This window comes from Musa acuminata, chromosome BXJ2-9 (assembly GCF_036884655.1).
Source record: "Musa acuminata AAA Group cultivar baxijiao chromosome BXJ2-9, Cavendish_Baxijiao_AAA, whole genome shotgun sequence".
Taxonomy (NCBI): Eukaryota; Viridiplantae; Streptophyta; class Magnoliopsida; order Zingiberales; family Musaceae; genus Musa; species Musa acuminata.
The window spans coordinates 45,507,011-45,525,176 of record NC_088346.1 but is presented as its reverse complement, the minus strand read 5'-3'; the positions used below and the strand labels follow the sequence as shown (position 1 = coordinate 45,525,176).

Below are 18,166 nucleotides of genomic sequence, written 5' to 3'. Positions count from 1 at the left end.
AGTTTCTCATATCTGATCACACGTTTTTCTTACCATCTTCAATCACTTCTTGTGTAGTGGGGAGACTATTTCTTCCAACAAGTGTCTCTGTTCTCTTTACTTATATGGACACAAAAGCCTATATTTTAACTTCATCTATCTGTAGCAGTGGTTGTGTAGGGTTGTGAAATGAGTTGAATGAGATTACGTGTAACACTTCGATTTAGTTGATGTAAATAATTTATAAATGTATTAATTTTTATTTTAATTTAAATATATTAAATTAATAAATAAACCATATGGATAGCAGCTTTGTAATTTGATATAATATAAGAATTATCGATAAACATAATAAATATGTAAATTATTTTTGTATTAAAGTAACACTATTTTTTCGGTGTAATTTTAGCTTATCGCCTATGCAATTGTTGCCTATACCAAATTTATCACGTGACCTGATCCCACCGTAACCCAAATCCATTTCCGAACCTAATGTTGCCAATCTCATCACTTCCCTTCTCCCACCGTTCTGCAAACCCAATCGACCCTTCCTCCTCCTCCAGCAGCTTTCCCCTGACACAAGAAGGGAGGAGGAGGAGGAGAGGAGTCCAAAACAACAACAAGAATAGCGTGAGAATGGGCATTAGTAGCAATAGCAGCAGCAATTGGCAGTGGCAGCGGGCGCTGGGGCAGCTGTTCAACCGGGAGGGGGCGGCGTCCCTCCTGAGCGTGGCGGCGTCGGAGCCCCGACTCGCCCTCCCACATCTTTCTGTTCCCGACATCCGTTGGGTCGACTGGCCCACCCTCCACCGCCTCGGCTTCCGTGGCGTCGTCTTCGACAAGGACAACACACTCACAGCCCCTTACTCCCTCTCCCTCTGGCCCCCCCTCGACCCCTCCTTCCGCCTCTGCCGCTCTGCCTTCCCCGCTGGCTCCATCGCCGTCTTCAGCAACTCCGCCGGTGCCCGCATCTCCCTCCTCCCTTTTCTTTGCTGCAATTCATGTTGCTTGACTTATTTAGGGCTGCGCAGGTCTAAAACAGTTTGATCCAGATGGCGAAGAGGCAAAAACTCTGGAGAAGTCGATTGGCGGGATTCATGTTATCAGGCATGGCAAGTACTGCGTAGTTCTTACATCTTGTTCTCTTCCTGTTTGATTGATGCAGCCTGGTGATGTCCATTTTGTTCTTCCACAATTTGGCATTTGAATATGGTTGTTTTATACTGTTTTATTGCCGTCAGTATGCAAAGATGGTTGAAATTTCGGGTTGCATTGAATTCTGGACATAATATTTACTCTCAAAATCTAGTTTTAGTTTGTGAGTGCATAGTTTCTTTAATTGGTTTAGTGCTGAATTGATGAATTTTAGCTGTTTGACGAGAGGTATTATGTTGCTCATCTAGTCATGTCCATGGGCTCTAGAAAGATCCTTCTGATTTATTTATTCTCTGCATAACAGGCATGTCATTTTCTTCTTGTCTTGAAAGTTTACCATCTTGCCATCATGATACATGCATTTGAATCCCATAACAATCCTGTTTTATCCTTTTAGTCCTGCAGGAAGGGCAGTCATGGAGGATAGAAGAATGGTTATTACATCTGCTTGTTGCTTATATGCTAAATTAACTATGGATCATAGGAACTTCATGGATGGTGATTAAGGTCATTAGTTGACAATGTTGAGAAAGGAGACGGTGAAAGTTTTTGTGATAATCTATCAAGTTAAACTTGTCTTTTACATGACCGAGGGAACTAGATCATTATATATAATTATGTTGTATTAATAAATAATGCAATGATTTCATCTTACATGAGAAACCTTTTTTTATCTCTCATGTAGAACAACAGTGCAATAAATGATAAACCTGAGTCAACCATGCCCTGGTGTCTCTACTTACTGTGGCCTCTTCAGTTGAAACCCACAAGCCATGCTAGATGCATGTCTATGTGTCCACAACACTTTATTAAAATTTGAACAATATAAAAATTTTAAAAGTGGTATATTCCAATATCAAACAATATAATGATATTAAAAGTGGTCTTTTCTGATTTTAAGACATATATTTCCAATATTTTTGTACTCTCATGACATCACAACTTAAGTAGCAATGTTGTCTAACTATTTTTCTCCTACATTTTCCTAAATCTTCATTTTGTCTCAACTGAACCATAATACTAGGATATGCATATTTATTCGTTTCTCCAGTTGATGTCCCCATAACATTGGTTTAGAGGACTCATATTACTAAAGGATAAGGTCCACAAATATGTAACTAATGACTTAAGTATTGTAGTAGATACAGAACTTTGTTAAGCAGCTTAGTAGGTCCTTCCCCAATTTATTTAATTTAGAGGATAACTACATTCTAAATAAATGTCATGTTTGTAGTTCATTATGCTTAAATTCAACGATATTTCTCCTTTTAGAAAAATATACATCCTTTTTGGAAATAATCAAATTTATTTTGTTTTGTGGATGATACAACAAATAAAAGCAAGTTTGTATGCTTATAATGTATTGTGGTTTGCACTGATGATGCTTAAGGAAAATTCATTGGATGATGTCATCAATTTTTTATCAAAGAAATGGAATCATTTAATTGTAAGAAAATATTCTGTTGTGATTTCATACAAATTGGTGTGCAGACATGAAATTGAAAGTAATGTTTGAGGTTCCAATCTAGAATATGGATGAAAGAACAACCCCTGATGTAATTAAGATCCAATATACAGTCCCCTAGGTGGGATGTAATGCTTATGACCTATAAGCAGTCTACTTCACGAGCCCTGTCATTGACTGTAACCGCTTTAGTTTTAACAAAATGGGTTACTAGCTGTCAATTATCTCAACTTCTCAACCTCCTTTCTTTAGGTTTGGGAAAGTCTTCACTAATAATGTGGGGTTTGGCACCCTGAAGGAGTTTAATTTTCAGTTGCATTCCACCATTTAGATCCTTATTTTTCTTGAAAATCAAATGTGCCTTGGCATTTATGCATTGTTTCATACACATTTCTTTCTCTATTTTTCTCAACTAACGATGATAATATTCTCTCTACAAAACTTCTTGTTGTATACTATTGTATGTTCCGCTACAACCATTTTTCCAATTTTTTTCCTCAATATATCATGTTACATTTTGTCTTCTGGTAGAAGCAGTAAGCTCTTATGTAGTATAAGACCATAAAGTGTAAACATTACCATATGATGCTAATTTTGTACTGTTTTCATGTTTCTTTTTTTCTATAAAGAACATGATGCTATATTTAAACCAATGTGGAGAATGAATTTTTAAATGAGTTTCTGATACTTGTAGAGGTAAAGAAGCCAGCTGGAACAGCTGAAGACATAGAAAGATACTTTGGTTGTCCAGCCTCACTTCTTGTCATGGTAGGGATCTTTATCACCTCCAATCCTATTATCTTTTGACCTCTTAAACACACACACATATATATATTGGAATAAGTGTTGTATATGTTTCTACTCTTTACCAGGTGGGAGATCGAATTTTTACTGACGTGGTCTATGGCAACAAACATGGTTTTCTAACTATATTAACAGAGCCATTATGCCTTTCTGAAGAACCTTTTATTGTCAAGCAGGTTTGCTCCACTAGACTTTTTTTTTATCAAGATTAGGGTTAAGAAAAGTAGTTTATGATGAGGAATTTATTGTTTTACTTCTTGTATTATATATACTTGCTGCTGTAACTTTAACTGTAGCTGTTAGATGCTTAAATATTAATCTTCCAACAAATTTCTTTAAGCCTTTATCTAATATAAACACAAATTGATCCCCATGTAAGCTAAAATTATGAAAATGTATAATTGGGTTGGGCCATATGAATCTTTTCTGAGAGTGAGCTTTGTTGAGGATATATCACTGGTCAAACAATGGCCCAATTAGGTTTCTGATGAAGTTTCATAAATTCCTTTTGCAAGTCCGGTGTTGTTAAACTTCTAAAACCCTTGTTTATCTTTTTCTTTTCCCAAAATTGAGTTACTTTCTGCACATACCCAGTGATTGTTGTATCTTCTAACCATTTATCAGGTCAGGAAACTCGAACGTCTTCTGGTCAATTCCCATGTAACTGTTAGATTCTCAATTATTAATCTCCCAACAAATTTCTTTAAGCCTTTATCTAATATAAATACAGATTGATTCCCATGTAAGGTAAAATTATGAAAATGTATAATTGGGTTGGGCCATATGAATCTTTTCTGCGAGTGAGCTTTGTTGAGGAAATATCACTAGTCAAACAAGCCCGCAATTAGGTTTCTGATGAAGTTTCACAAATTTCTTTTGCAAGTCCGGTGTTGTTAGATTTCTAAAACCCTTGTTTCCCTTCCTTTTTTTTCCCCAAAATTGAGTTACTTTCTGCACATGCCCATTGATTATTGTATCTTCTAACCATTTATCAGGTCAGGAAACTCGAACGTCTTTAGTCAATTCCCATGTAACTGTTAGATGCTCAAATATTAATCTCCCAACAAATTTCTTTAAGCCTTTATCTAATATAAACACAGGTTGATTCCCATGTAAGCTAAAATTATGAAAATGTGTAATTGGGTTGGGCCATATGAATATTTTCTGCGAGTGAGCTTTGTTGAGGAAATATCACTAGTCAAACAAGCCCGCAATTAGGTTTCTGATGAAGTTTCATAAATTTCTTTTGCAAGTCCGGTGTTGTTAGATTTCTAAAACCCTTGTTTACCTGCTTTTTTTTCCCCAAAATTGAGTTACTTTCTGCACATGCCCATTGATTGTTGTATCTTCTAACCATTTATCAGGTCAGGAAACTCAGAACGTCTTCTGGTCAATTCCCATGTAACTATTAGATGCTCAAGTATTAATCTCCCAACAAATTTCTTTAAGCCTTTATCTAATATAAACACAGATTAATCCCCATGTAAGCTAAAATTATGAAAATGTATAATTGGGTTGGGCCATATGAATCTTTTCTGAGAGTGAGCTTTGTTGAGGATATATCACTAGTCAAACAAAGCCCCAATTAGGTTTCTGATGAAGTTTCATAAATTTCTTTTGCAAGTCCGGTGTTGTTAGACTTCTAAAACCCTTGTTTATCTAATTTTTTTCCAAAATTGAGTTGCTTTCCACATACCCATTGATTGGTGTATCTTCTAACCATTTATCAGGTCAGGAAACTCGAGCTTCTTCTGGTCAATTCCTGGCAGCAGAAAGGTTTCGAACCCCCCAAACATGCTCTTCTTGCAGAAGCTAAGCAGTGTATAAAAGCTCCATCCTCTTAAATCGTTGATTTGCAACCTTCGTTTGTGCTCAGCCCTGTTCTAAATGCTCTGGTAATCATTCAGATGTAATTTATGCTTAAAATTTCATCCATTGCAGCAATTCTCATATACAGTGATAGCATTAGAAATAAGCAGGCGATAACACCTTCGTTGATATGCATGCTTTAACCTCCATGTCCAACCAAGGCAGATACATGTCCTGCATTTTGATCGGACGCATATGCTGTAGGAGCATCTTGATCAGGTGGGCTCCGCATGGGCTTTATGAGTATTCTAGTAATTTCGAGATTCTTCTGTGCTAGAATATTAGTGCGACATTTAACAGGAATTTGATGACGAACAATTCTATACTCTGGCTCATACATCACAGCATTAAAACAGAACACCTCTCTCACTCTCTCTGTTTATATATATAGAACGTTTGATTATCGTGTCCTTACTGGACCGTCAACCTTATATCTATATCCGTTCACGAGATACGACAGATGTCGTTTCACGAGGACTGAAACGATCATAGCAATAATATATTACAATTTGGGTCCTTTAAGGGAGCGGACACCCACATGAAGCTAAGTAAATGTCATATTTATCAGAATTGGAAACCTGACCATTAACTGGTCAGTTTCAATTATCGGATTGGATATGTTAAAAACTCGGAATGAATCAATTGATTTGATCGGTTTTTTCCATAACCCACATGAAACGAATTAGTATATATAAAATCAATCTGGTTTTGTAATATAACAAAATATTATTTAAATATCTTTAACATAATTTTTTTATGTAATCATCACTCATGTTTATGTTTATAATATTGATTCATATTAATTTTTATATTTTTATATTTTTTATTATTTATAATTTTTAAATTATCTTATATATTATTAAAATATTTTAAAATTAAGTGACATCATCATAAAATACTTTCGGGAATTGCATTCAAACAGAATTTCTAAGTTAAAGAGGAAAAAAAAATTGAGTGATTTAAGTGATGTTGATATCCGTGCAATAAATAGCCTTCTTTTCATCCAATTAATACTCGCTGTATCGGATCCATTTGGAGCGTACTTGTCCCGAGTCCGAATGTAACCTCACGAATCCGACCCGTTACCATTCTCAGCTTGCCCTAGATAGATAGAGCAGCCCCTTTCCCCTATATATAAAGCCACAGGAGGCGATCGAGTGTATCAGTTTGCTCCGCCGTTGCTCGCGTCTTTTCCTCTCTCATCTCTAGCGCCGTCGGCCTCCTCTCCCTTCTCTGTGAGCGCTCTTCACTTACTTTCCAGTTTGTTCTTTCTTCTTCTTAGATCCGTTGTTCTTTTTCGGTTTGTTTTTTGTTCCGCTGTTGTTATTTTGATTTCATTTTCTTGGTCCTGTGCCGTGTTTAGATCCGGGAATTGAGGCGGTCGCGGATCGCAAGACTCGATGGCGCTGGTGAGTTCCCGTTAGATCTCTTTAATTGTTTCTTCGTCTGAGATTTAGGGTTTTAGGAGTTCCATTGCGTAGTCTATCGCGAAATGTGATTTGCTGTTCGGTTTGCAGATCTGTTTCCGTCTTTGCAGTTGCTCGATCTAAGATTACGTTAATGTTTGCATAAGTTGTCCTCTGTCTTCCTGATTTGTCCATTTCATCACGTTGATTCTATTGTGCCTCTCTTACGATATAGTTCCTGTGTCTTGCTATCAGAATTCGTTATGCTACGTCGTAGCAGATTTATTTTGATATTGGTTCGTACTTCGAATAGTCATAATCTAAAATACGTGCATCAAATGGATCCGTATGTAAAGAGAGCGTAACAGTTACCCGATCATAAGTACCAGCAACTTTCTACTTGGTTCAAAAGAAAAAAAGAAGCCTTTTCACTGTGGAGCATTTTACTCCATCACAAATGACCTGCAGGAACTGTACGATCAACATTCTCCTGCCCTTCCACCATGCAAAGACCGTCCTAATTATACTGCCCAATGCAAATATGATCCCGATTTTATACCTGTTGATTTCAGAAGAAAATATCAACTCCTAATGATTTTTCCTCTAGCTTTTGTAACCCCATAAGGTGTGCTAATGTTTGGCATTTACAGCATTTTATTGAGTAAACAATTCGTGGACTTAGATGGTAATAGATAGTTATCTGACCTCTTAGATGTTTGGCTTAGTAATAGTACATTTACTTGAGTTGTTGGTGTTTAAGGGGTGACTTCCACTATCTTCGACCAAAGGTATTCTGTTTGTGTTAACAGGTTGTAGTGGACTGAGAAAAAGATTGTGAAACTGAGAACTCAGTGCTTGGGTGGTTAAAATTGGATTAGGAACTGATTTAGGGTTGCTAGTCTATTTGGTAGGTCATGTCATAAAACTGATCCTAATTGGTGATAGTACCTTCAGTTTGTTGTTGGGAATCATGAAAAAGGTTTTCAGAATTCACTCATTTGAAAATGTCACTGTTCCAAAGAATTAAAGGTGGTGTGGTTTCCTTGCCTTGTTAAGCTCCGACCAGCTTATGGATTGCTGCTAGTCATGCTCTATATGTGTGTGTTGGTCTGGCCTAGTCTCAGGTCCGTGTTGGTCTGGCCTAGTACCAGGTCCTTGAAGTTGGCTTCAAGACCCTCCTTTATGTTGGATATGTGTGTTAGGGATGCCAGATTTATATGTGACCAACTTTTTCTTTTTCTTTTTGGCTGGCTATGGGCTTGCAATTCTTCTAATCTTCTTTGATGAAGTTGGATTATTCTGTCACCTGTTCATATCTTAATGCTCGTCTTGCTGAATTGATTACCTGAGTGTTGAACATATTCTCAAATGTTGAATTTTATTGGTAGGCAATTCATAAGCAATGGTAACCGTGCATGCTGAATTGCAATACAATATCATATTCATTTAAACATACCAAGTTACATTATTTTAATATGTTACTGATTGATGTTAACTACCATTCTGTTGTTAAATATGTTAATTAGAATTCCATAATGATGATGGCAAAGTGTCTACATCTTGAGTTTTTGTAGATTGACCATATGGCCTTGGAGCCTGCATAATCCAGTAAACTTTTGTTATGTTTTTAGCGAAAGCTGTTTGGAGAAAATGCTTCTTAATAACTCTGATCTAGTTGATGTTCTTTATATTGCTTGATGTTCCTATGTGAAATCTCCAGTTTGAAAGTAAATTGCACCAACTAATAGAAATATATTGTTGTACTTGGCCTCTTTGCTTCAGAATTTGGATCCTTTTAGTTTTTACTTTCTATTGTAACAACTGATTGAAATATATTTTAACATTATCATATAAATTTATCGTATCATGTGATCTTACTATGTATACTTCCTGTGTTTTGTCATAAAAATTCTGTACTCAAGAATATATTCACACACTGATGCTTTGATCCTCTTGGATCATTCATCTTGTTTGGTGACTATAAATTTTTGGTTTTACTTTGACATCCTACTAATTTCTGAGATTTATTTTGCTCAGGTTTTGCATGCTGGTGATACAAATAAGAATGGGTTCAAGGCACTTATTGCTGCAGAGTACAGTGGTATCCAAGTTGAGTTGGTGAAGAACTTTGTAATGGGTGTGTCAAATAAAACTCCAGAGTTTCTTAAGATGAACCCTATAGGGAAGGTAAGCTAATTTTCTGGACATGAATATGTATTTTGTGTTCATATCCAAGTATAAGCTTATTTGTAAGCTGCATATTTCTTGTTATGAGTTCAGGTGCCTGTATTGGAGACGCCTGATGGTCCCATTTTCGAGAGCAATGCTATAGCACGTTATGGTATGAAATAATTATTTAAATTTCACTTTTGAAAATAAGAGCATGCTTGTTTAACATATTAGTCCATATGATATTTGATGTTTACAATATTAAACTATCAGTTCATAATTGTATATAATGCCTGTAACGCCACATGTGGCTCATATCTAAGGCTCATCTAGATTAGCAATTATGCAATTAAAATAACAATGGTGATGAAATTAGTAAGATGTTTTGCTTTTCATCCTCATGAATTTTCTTTTCATGAGTTTTCTTCTGTTTGTTTTTTGTGAATTTTGGCATATAATCACACATCCAATATTTTGAAGACCAAGTGATAGCTCCTCAAACCTTTTTCAAAATTATGTAAAATATATATGGAAAGAAAAAGATAAAATTCTATAAAAATAAGAATTAAGTGTGAGGGATCAGAAGACTGATAATGTGGACTGGAATTTAGATATCTACAAAAGAATTAAAAGAATATTTTAATTTTGTTTTGTACCTGGAGGGAGAGATTTTTAGGGGGGGAATGTTGATAAAATTTTGTAAATGTTATATACTATGATATCTATGCTTTTTTCTAACAGAGTACTCTAAAACAGTACCTTATTCTTTATGAATAATGGATTGTGTGTACATAATTTGAGATTTCAGAGACTGATTTGTATATAAAGAGTTGTATAAATTACAAAGATTTGAGGATCAATATGAAAATCACTTTTTATGATGTGATGCATACTTATAGCTCTTTGTACTTGTTTCAGTAACTCGCTTGAAGGCTGATAATCCTCTTTTTGGCTGTTCACTCATCGAATATGTAAGTTATCTGCTTTATTTGGATTGTCCAGTTGACACAACAGTTTAATTAATTTTTATGTTCATTCATGTGGTTACCAGGCTCACATTGAACAATGGATTGACTATGCATCCATGGAAATTGATGCAAATCTTGCACGATGGCTTTATCCACGACTTGGATATATGCCTTACCTTGCTGTTGTAAGTATAATAATTATATTGCCACTGTATCAGTTGTGGCTTGTGCTCTGGGCTGAAAAAAATTATATTTATGTAGTCTGAGGAAGCAGCAATATCTAGTTTGAAGAGGGCACTTGGTGCTTTGAACACTCATCTTGCCTCAAGCACATACCTTGTTGGCCATTCTGTTACTTTAGCAGATATTGTCATGACATGCAACTTATACCTTGGATTCAATATGATCCTAGTCAAGAGTTTTACATCAGAATTCCCTCATGTTGAAAGGTACTTTTGGACTATGGTTAATCAACCAAATTTCCATAAAGTGGTAGGCGAGGTCAAACAGGTCGACTCAGTTCCACCTGTTCCATCACAAAAGAAGCCTGTTCAACCTAAAGAGCCAGCTAAACCAAAGGAAGTTAAGAAAGAACCTAAGAAGGAGCCTGCAAAACCCAAAGTACAGGAGGTTCTGGAAGAGGAGGAGGAGGCTCCCAAACCCAAGCCAAAGAATCCTCTAGACCTACTTCCACCTAGTAAGATGATATTGGATGAGTGGAAGAGGCTTTATTCCAATACGAAAACCAACTTCCGAGAGGTTGCCATCAAAGGTATCCCTTTCAGCTTTGGTTGCAGATTTTTTTTTTCCTTGCGAGATATTATTGTGGTGATTAAATATTCTGTAGCTTCTTTTGTTTTTGTATGGTCTACTGAAGTGATAAGTCACAGTTCATTTATTCCTCTGGTAGAAGGCAGCAATATCAGCTAACTTTTTTTCATTCTCAAACCAACACAATAAAATATTTGATACATTTGTTTCTTTACTAGTCTGTTGTATTGTACATTCTACTTTAGATGTTCTTGAGCAATATTTGGTGCATTGCCTATTTCTTTTCAAAATAAGGACTGCTGACAATTTTTGCAAAGCTGGTTGCCCAGGTGCCAATCAAATTTACCTTTATAAACTTGTCTATAACAATACCTCTTAGTGGAGCTGACTTGGGTGCATGAATGCTGATGTAACAACATAATGTGTTGGTTATCTGATAATTTGTAGTTGTGATTATATCATATTGTAGCATCTGGAAAGAGATTTTCAAGTCAAAGTGCCTTAAATATTTGTAGAACCCAGGGCCAGTATTCTATTTTTATTCCATTTGTGAAGTTATGCTTTGCTATGTTTTACTTTGGTTTTTTTCTCTATTTGGCGTTGCAATCCAAGTAGTTTTACTGATTCCTTGTGTTGTGGATCATGACTTCAGGTTTCTGGGATATGTATGACCCTGAGGGTTACTCTCTGTGGTTCTGTGACTATAAATACAACGATGAGAACAATGTATCATTTGTGACCCTTAACAAGGTGAGTGGGTTCCTGCAGCGAATGGATTTGACTCGGAAATATGCTTTTGGAAAGATGCTCGTGATTGGCTCTGAACCACCATTCAAGGTGAAGGGTGTGTGGCTCTTCCGGGGACAGGAGATTCCAAAATTTGTGCTCGACGAGGTCTATGACATGGAACTATACGATTGGGCAAAGGTTGACATTTCTGATGAAGCACAGAAGGAGCGGGTGAATGCCATGATTGAGGACCAGGAGCCTTTTGAAGGTGAGGCCCTGTTGGATGCCAAGTGCTTCAAGTAAAACCATTGGAAGATGAACTGAACGAGAATATATAACCTGGACTTGATCTCTTCGAGCTGGAGGTGTTTACATTTGCTGCACTCTTAGTTAGTTACTGGTTTTCTGAGTCTTGTTAGTACCTTGATACGGAGATCTTATTTAAACCAAGTGATTTGTAGGGTTCCTTTCTTGTTGGACCAAGAGTACCTTAAATGTGCGATAAACTCTTTTCATTTGTGGTATCAATTTCTGTTGATTCAGATGGTCATTGTTTGGTAGCGCTATGTAGAGCCTTTTAATTATTAATTATTTCTAGGTGATGTTTGTGACATTTATAATGCTACACTCGTATATTGAGTTCTGCAGTATTTTATCTGAGAAAATGATGCGCACACTGTTGTATTTTAGCAAACTGCCCTCCTTTTCTCTAGAATTATACTTTTTAGGCACCCTTGCATTTGTGAACTTATGTTGCCTTTTTTGCATGAGTATCTCATTAAAGTATAATTTGTGTCTCATGAAATTAGGTTTTACCGTCCAATTCTGTATGCTGGAATTGATGTTAATCAATGCACAAACAACTATATAGAAGAATTTGATTCACTCAGTTCATCAATGGCCAAAAATTATGATGTTAGAAAGCACCAAGTCAATGAGGTGGTACAAAACTTGTAGGAATATTCATTGTTCATTACATGGCCATCCTTCACCATAAACAAAAATATAGAGTCCTCCATTACATGGATTTGACTCATTCATCTCATCCTTGACCATAAAGCCATGAAGCTATCTACAATCCACATGGAAAACAAGTTAAATTAGGAGATACAAAACTTGTAGGTAAGGGAGTTGAGGCTTGTGTTAAAGAGTCCATAGCCTAAAAGCCTGGAGCACCTGGTATGTCAACCCACAGCAGCTGCAACTCCAATTCACCACTCTCCACATTTCTGAGCCTGACAATGATGTCTTGCACCACCTTGCCATCTTTCCACACAATGGCACTCTCTTCAGCCAAGCAGTTGTGCCTGTTAGGGTTCATGGTTTTGATGATGGTGTCATTTGGGATATCAGACAAGTTCATTTTCACTGCCTCTACGAATGGCACGATATCGATCTCCGCATCGCCCATCTTGTCGTCACGGCTGAATGTGTCCTTGTCGTAAACTCGCTGTGAAAACAATGTATCGATAACGATCAGACCGCAAATCCTTTTAAAAAATGCTCTTGTTCTTGATTAACACCATAAAGGACTACATCTCATTCTCTTCTTCTCATCAGTACTGATGCAGAAGTTGAAAGCATAAATTTTTTCTACTACCTCAAAATTGTACTATGATTTGAAAGAATTAGTTCAATTGGCCATAGGTAGACAATTAAGGTAGGATGTGACAGACTGATATTTAATTAAGCCCTGTTTTCTTGGCATCAAGCAAAACTTTAGTCTTACGCAACTCAATTTAACTAGGAATCAAGATCTTTAAGGAGATGCAGTCAGTATGTGAATTAATGCATGCACGAGATTTAGCTAGCAGAATATTGAAATGCAAGCAGTGAGAAGACTGTATGTGATAGCAAGAGACATACAATCTTCACAGGTTGAGTAGGATCTGAAACTGTAAGTGTCAAATCTTCATTCCAAACTGGATTGACATTGTGCTTCTTCACACTGGTCTTCAGTTTCTGCTCGATACACAATTATCGGTAATTGTAGTAAAATGATGTAGATAAGAAACCACATTAGAAGCTATGATGATGAATCAACAAAATGAACTAAACAAGATTAATAAATATGTAACACTCACACACAAAGTTTTTCCATGGGATATGATTGAGGAACAAAGCATAATTCTAGGAATAGAGCTCGAAAATGAATCCCAGAAATAAGCCCTCAAAAATACCAAAAAAAATAATGAAGAATAGCATATGAATACCCCTTTAACCGCGATATTCGTCATCGAAAGGATCTCGAACTACTCACCTAAGCATGAAAAGAAATCATGGGGTCAAAGCTATCCATTCATTTAATCATATTTTTATATGGACATAAATGCCTCGTAAACTTCATAAAAGATCGATAGCATAAAAAATGTCGATGTAACATCAACATATCAACAAATGTTAGACACAAGATATATCGATTCTGAATCAAAAAACATGATCTAAATATCCAAATCATGACTAGATGCATGATAAAAAAGGACTGAATCCTTGGAAGTGCGAACGAAATCTATAGAATGGATCGGAGTAGGAATTGAATAAAAGGATTAGATAAGACATGAGGAGAAGGGAATGGAAATGGTATGACCTGACCGCCCATGCGGACGACGACGTAAGGGTCGCTGCCAGTGGCGTCGCGGTAGGCCAAGCTCACCCCTCTCACCACCCGCACTCTGAGGAGACCCAGCAGATGATCCATTCCTTTTCTCTCTCTCTCTCTCTCTCTCTCACACACACACACACACACTTACACAATTCTTCCAAGAACAAGAAGATATGGTTGATGATGATGAAGAAGAAGAAGATGGAACGAGGAACTGATGGATCACGTAGAACCAACGAAGAGGAGAAGGCAAGGACGACTGGGCACGTAACTAGGAGAAGTAATCCTGAGGCGTTTATTATTAGCTAATCGCCAAAGTTGACGTGGGTTTATAAAGAAGAACCAGCAGCTTAAATTACACGTTGATATATATATATATATATATATATATATATATATATATATATAAATATATATATATATAAAATTCCAACATATGCATTGATAAACTCACGACGGTGAAGCGGTCAAGGCAAATTTTGGGCCCAAAAATCATCAACTCCAAGATCTACAACATTAGTTTTCTTATCTCGAGCCCAAAAAAGAGTGCAACACGAGAACATCCCCGGGGGGTCAACTATCTCAGTAATAGTTGTCCAAGAATGCTTAACTTCAAAGTTTTGATGAGATTCGATTCTTTAGGGCTAGTATGATCGCATCTACATTGCATGTGTTGTCTGACACCTAAGTACACATTACAGTTGGAGACCTCATGCAAGGGTCACATGGGGCGACCCCATCGCGTTGAAATCGTCATAACTTTCTTGAATAATCTCAAAATTGCTATTGCAACCCCAATGGTAAGCTCTCTTCGAGCCCCACGTAGGTGATTATGAAGTGGTCACGATAAATTTCGAGCCCGAAAATCATCGCTTTGGAGGTCCATGATGTCAATTTTCATCACTCAGGCATAAAAAAGAGTACAACATGAGGACTTCCTAAGAGGTCACCTATCCTAGTACTACTCTTGTCTAAACACGCTTAACTTCGAAGTTCTAATGAGATTCGATGGTTTAGTGCTAGTATGATCACAGTCATATTGCATGCATCGTTCGACGCATTAGTGCATGTTGTGGTCGATTATCTTGTGCATGGTTCGTGTGAGGCTGATTCGATCCCATCGCACTGAAACTATTGTAACTTTCTCAAATGATCTCGAAATTTCTATTTTGACCCTAATTTGGGAAGCTCTCTTCACCCCATGCGGGTGACTATAAAGTAATCATAACAAATTTCAGGCATAAAAACCATTGACTCAGAGGTCTACAGCATCGGTTTTCATTGCTTGGGTAAAAAAATGAGTGCAACATGAGGACGTACCAGGTGACCACCCATCCTAATACAACTCTCACCCAAACACGCTTAACTTCGACATTCTAATGGGATCTAGTGCTTTAGTATTAGTATAATTGCATCCATGTAGTGTGCGTCATCCGATACCTAAGTGCATGTCACAACCTAAAACACTATGCATGGGTCATGTGGGGTCAATTTGACCCTATCATGCTAAAATCATTGTAAATTTTTGAATGATCTTAGAATCACTATTGTGACCCTAATTTGGGAAGCTCTCTTCAAGCCCCACTCGGGTGACTACAAAGTGATCACGATAAATTTTAAGCCCAAAAACCATCACCTCAGGGGTCTACAATATTGGTTTTCGTCACTCGGGCGCAAAAAAGAGTACAACACAAGGACTTCCCAAGGGGTCACCCATCCTAGTACTACTCTAGCCAAAGCATGCTAAACTTTGGAGTTCTAATAGGATCCCGTGTTTTAATGCTGATATAATCATACTCATGTTTTTGCATTGTCCGATGCCTAAGTGCATGTCATGGTCAAAGACTTCATATGTGGGTTGCACAGGATGAATTCAACCCCATTGCACTAAAACTATCGTAACTTTTTCAAACAATCTCGGAACGCTGATGTAGGTGACTATGAAGCGATCGTGGTAAATTTTAGGCTCGTTGCCTTGGAGATCTATGACATCGGTTTTTATTACTCAAGCACAAAAAGGAGTACAACATGAGGACTTCCCTAGGGTTCACCTATCCTAGTACTACTCTCGCTCAAGCATGCTTAACTTTAGAGTTCTAATGGGATCCTGTGCTTTAATGCCGGTATGATCATACCCTTGTCTTTATGTTGTCCAACACCTAAGTGCATGTCATGGCCGGAGAACCCATGCGTGGGTCACATAGGGCCGATTCGACCCCGTCACACTAAAACCATCATAATTTTCTCGAACGATCTCGAAATCACTATTGCGATCCCAGTCCGAAAAGATCTCTTTAAGCCCTACGTAAGTGACTATGAAGCAATCATGTAACTTTCAAGCTTGAAAATCATTGCCTCATAGGTCTATGACATCGGTTTTCATTACTCGACGCAAAAAGGAGTGTAACACGAAGAGTTCCTAGGGGATCACCCATCCTAGTACTACTCTTGCCTAATCACACTTACCTACAGAGTTCTAATGGGATCCAGTGCTTTTGTGCTGGTATGATCGTACTCGTGTTTTTGTATCATTCGACACCTAAGTGTATGTCATGGTCGGAAACCCCATGCGTGGGTTGCACAGGGCTGATTCGATGCTGTTGCACTAAAATCATGGTAACTTTCTCAAATGATCTCGGAATCGTTGTTGCAATCCCAATGTGGGAAGCTCTCTTCGTGCCCTACTCAAGTGACTATGAAGGAATGAAAGCAAATTTTGAGATAAAAAACCATAGCCTTGGAGGTCTACAGCATTAGTTTTCATCGCTCAAGGGCAAAAAAGAGTAAAACACGAGGACCTCCTAGGGGATCACCCATCCTAGTACAACTCATGCCTAAGCATGCTTAACTATAGAGTTCTAATAGAATCTGATGCTTTAGTGCTGGTATGATCACACTCGTGTTTTTTTGTCATCTGGCACCTAAGTGCACGTCGTGGCCGGCTACGACATCAGTTTTCATCTCTCAAGGGTAAAAGGGAGTGCAACAGGAGGACTTCCCAAGGGGTCACCCATCCTAATACTTGTTAGGATCGAGAGCACTAAGAGGAGGGGGGGGTGAATTAGTGCAGCGGAAATCTTACAACGATTTAAAACCAAAAGCTGCGTTTGTTCAAAAACTATTATGATGCAAAAGCAAATTCTCAGTTTGTATCTAAGTGCAGTTTGCGTCTAAGCGCAGATTACGTCTAAGCGCAGTTTTGCGTCTAAGCGCAGATTACGTCTAAATGCAGATTTACGTCTAAACGCAGATTTACGTCTAAACGCAGATTTACGTCTAAACGCAGTTTTACGTCTAAACGCAGATTTACGTCTAAACGCAGTTTTACGTCTAAACGCAGATTTACGTCTAAACGCAGTTTTACGTCTAAACGCAGATTTATGTCTTAAACGCAGTTTTACGTCTAAACGCAGTTTTACGTCTAAACGCAGATTTACGTCTAAACGCAGTTTTACGTCTAGACGCAGATTTACGTCTAAACTTTGAAACTCGTTTGTATACTCGCAGAAGGCAGTATGCAGTTGAAATCAAGACGTAAACGTGAACTGAAATCTGATGATTGAGCGAGGAAAGCCGATTTACGTCTGAATGCAGTTTTACGTCTAAATGTTGAAACTCGTTCGTAAAATCGTAGAGGACAGATTGCAGTTATTAATAGGATTAAAATGTAAGCGTAAACTGCAAGGAAGCTCGTTCGTAAAAGCGCGGAAAACAGTTCTGCAGAATCAAACGTAAACGTAAACTGTAATGTATGAAAATACGAAGTTACGTCTGAATGCAGATTTGGAAGAACAGCACTTAGAACTTGTTCGTGAAAGCGCAGAGAGCAGTAGTGATGAGGGAGGTTTGCAGTAATGATAAAGTGCTCGAAAATAAACGCAAACCAGAGATTTAGAGTGGTTCGGTCAGCCTTGACCTACTCCACTTTTGGCTTCCTCCACCGATGAGGTTGCCGACGTCAACTAGGTGCCTTCCTTCAATGGGCGAAGGCCAAACTTCCCTCTTACAATTTCTCTCCTTTTGACAGGCTTAGGAGACAACCTTTACATATGTTTTCTCTCCTCTCTTTTCAACTCAAACTTGAAGAACAGAAGGAGGAGGAAAACTAGTAGTTTTGAGCTCTAAGAACCACTGAAAAGATCAAGATTTCGGGTCAGTTCTTTTTTCAATTCAGTGCTGAATGGGTGGGGTATTTATAGGCCCCAACCCAATTCAAAATTCGAGCTCAAAACGATCAAATCGATCAAAT

At 37.6% G+C, this 18,166-nt stretch overlaps 3 protein-coding genes and 6 pseudogenes across 4 annotated transcripts; 2 read left to right on the top strand and 7 right to left on the bottom strand.

Moving 5' to 3' along the window:
• The first annotated feature begins 374 nt into the window (after positions 1–374).
• LOC135623620 (phosphatidylglycerophosphate phosphatase 1, chloroplastic/mitochondrial-like) lies at positions 375–5,355 on the top strand. 2 transcript variants are annotated; one of them, XM_065126781.1, is made up of 5 exons: positions 375–940; positions 1,011–1,091; positions 3,294–3,367; positions 3,472–3,579; positions 4,028–4,235. In XM_065126781.1, exons 1-5 carry the CDS (start codon positions 472–474, stop codon positions 4,136–4,138), a joined length of 843 nt encoding a protein of 280 aa, XP_064982853.1. In that variant the 5' UTR covers positions 375–471; the 3' UTR covers positions 4,139–4,235. The 2 variants fall into 2 exon arrangements, with proteins under 2 accessions (XP_064982853.1, XP_064982852.1); XM_065126780.1 differs by lacking the exon at positions 4,028–4,235 and adding an exon at positions 5,134–5,355 and having other exon boundaries at positions 397–940.
• Positions 5,356–6,396: 1,041 nt separating this feature from the next.
• Positions 6,397–11,857, top strand: LOC135623619 (elongation factor 1-gamma 2-like). Its single transcript, XM_065126778.1, has 8 exons — positions 6,397–6,507; positions 6,636–6,681; positions 8,716–8,865; positions 8,959–9,019; positions 9,766–9,818; positions 9,899–10,000; positions 10,077–10,587; positions 11,239–11,857. Exons 2-8 carry the CDS (start codon positions 6,673–6,675, stop codon positions 11,616–11,618), a joined length of 1,266 nt encoding a protein of 421 aa, XP_064982850.1. The 5' UTR covers positions 6,397–6,507; positions 6,636–6,672; the 3' UTR covers positions 11,619–11,857.
• Positions 11,858–12,374: 517 nt separating this feature from the next.
• Positions 12,375–14,163, bottom strand: LOC135622198 (protein C2-DOMAIN ABA-RELATED 5-like). The gene is made up of 3 exons (XM_065123841.1): positions 13,903–14,163; positions 13,182–13,277; positions 12,375–12,765 (listed from the first exon to the last, which is right to left on the bottom strand). The coding sequence occupies exons 1-3, from the start codon at positions 14,011–14,013 to the stop codon at positions 12,475–12,477; spliced, it is 498 nt and encodes a 165-aa protein (XP_064979913.1). The 5' UTR covers positions 14,014–14,163; the 3' UTR covers positions 12,375–12,474.
• A 671-nt stretch (positions 14,164–14,834) lies between these two features.
• Positions 14,835–14,953, bottom strand: LOC135624084 (5S ribosomal RNA; annotated as a pseudogene).
• Positions 14,954–15,215: 262 nt separating this feature from the next.
• On the bottom strand, positions 15,216–15,334 carry LOC135624067 (5S ribosomal RNA; annotated as a pseudogene).
• A 263-nt stretch (positions 15,335–15,597) lies between these two features.
• On the bottom strand, positions 15,598–15,716 carry LOC135624066 (5S ribosomal RNA; annotated as a pseudogene).
• A 219-nt stretch (positions 15,717–15,935) lies between these two features.
• LOC135624074 (5S ribosomal RNA) lies at positions 15,936–16,054 on the bottom strand (annotated as a pseudogene).
• A 261-nt stretch (positions 16,055–16,315) lies between these two features.
• LOC135624096 (5S ribosomal RNA) lies at positions 16,316–16,434 on the bottom strand (annotated as a pseudogene).
• Positions 16,435–16,697: 263 nt separating this feature from the next.
• On the bottom strand, positions 16,698–16,816 carry LOC135624097 (5S ribosomal RNA; annotated as a pseudogene).
• Between the last annotated feature and the right edge of the window lie 1,350 nt (positions 16,817–18,166).

Bases quoted from the DNA above. Each gene is read 5' to 3' on its own strand.
- LOC135623619 (XM_065126778.1), top strand. The intron at 9,020-9,765 runs GTATGAAATAAT...TACTTGTTTCAG, and splicing joins CAATGCTATAGCACGTTATG to TAACTCGCTTGAAGGCTGAT. The intron at 9,819-9,898 runs GTAAGTTATCTG...TGTGGTTACCAG, and splicing joins GCTGTTCACTCATCGAATAT to GCTCACATTGAACAATGGAT.
- LOC135623620 (XM_065126780.1), top strand. From the start codon at position 472: ATGTTGCCAATCTCATCACTTCCCTTCTCCCACCGTTCTGCAAACCCA. The intron at 941-1,010 runs GTGCCCGCATCT...AGGGCTGCGCAG, and splicing joins CGTCTTCAGCAACTCCGCCG to GTCTAAAACAGTTTGATCCA. The intron at 3,580-5,133 runs GTTTGCTCCACT...ACCATTTATCAG, and splicing joins AACCTTTTATTGTCAAGCAG to GTCAGGAAACTCGAGCTTCT.
- LOC135622198 (XM_065123841.1), bottom strand. From the start codon at position 14,013: ATGGATCATCTGCTGGGTCTCCTCAGAGTGCGGGTGGTGAGAGGGGTG. The intron at 13,278-13,902 runs GTCATACCATTT...TGTATCGAGCAG, and splicing joins TCGTCCGCATGGGCGGTCAG to AAACTGAAGACCAGTGTGAA. The intron at 12,766-13,181 runs GTATGTCTCTTG...TTGTTTTCACAG, and splicing joins CTACTCAACCTGTGAAGATT to CGAGTTTACGACAAGGACAC.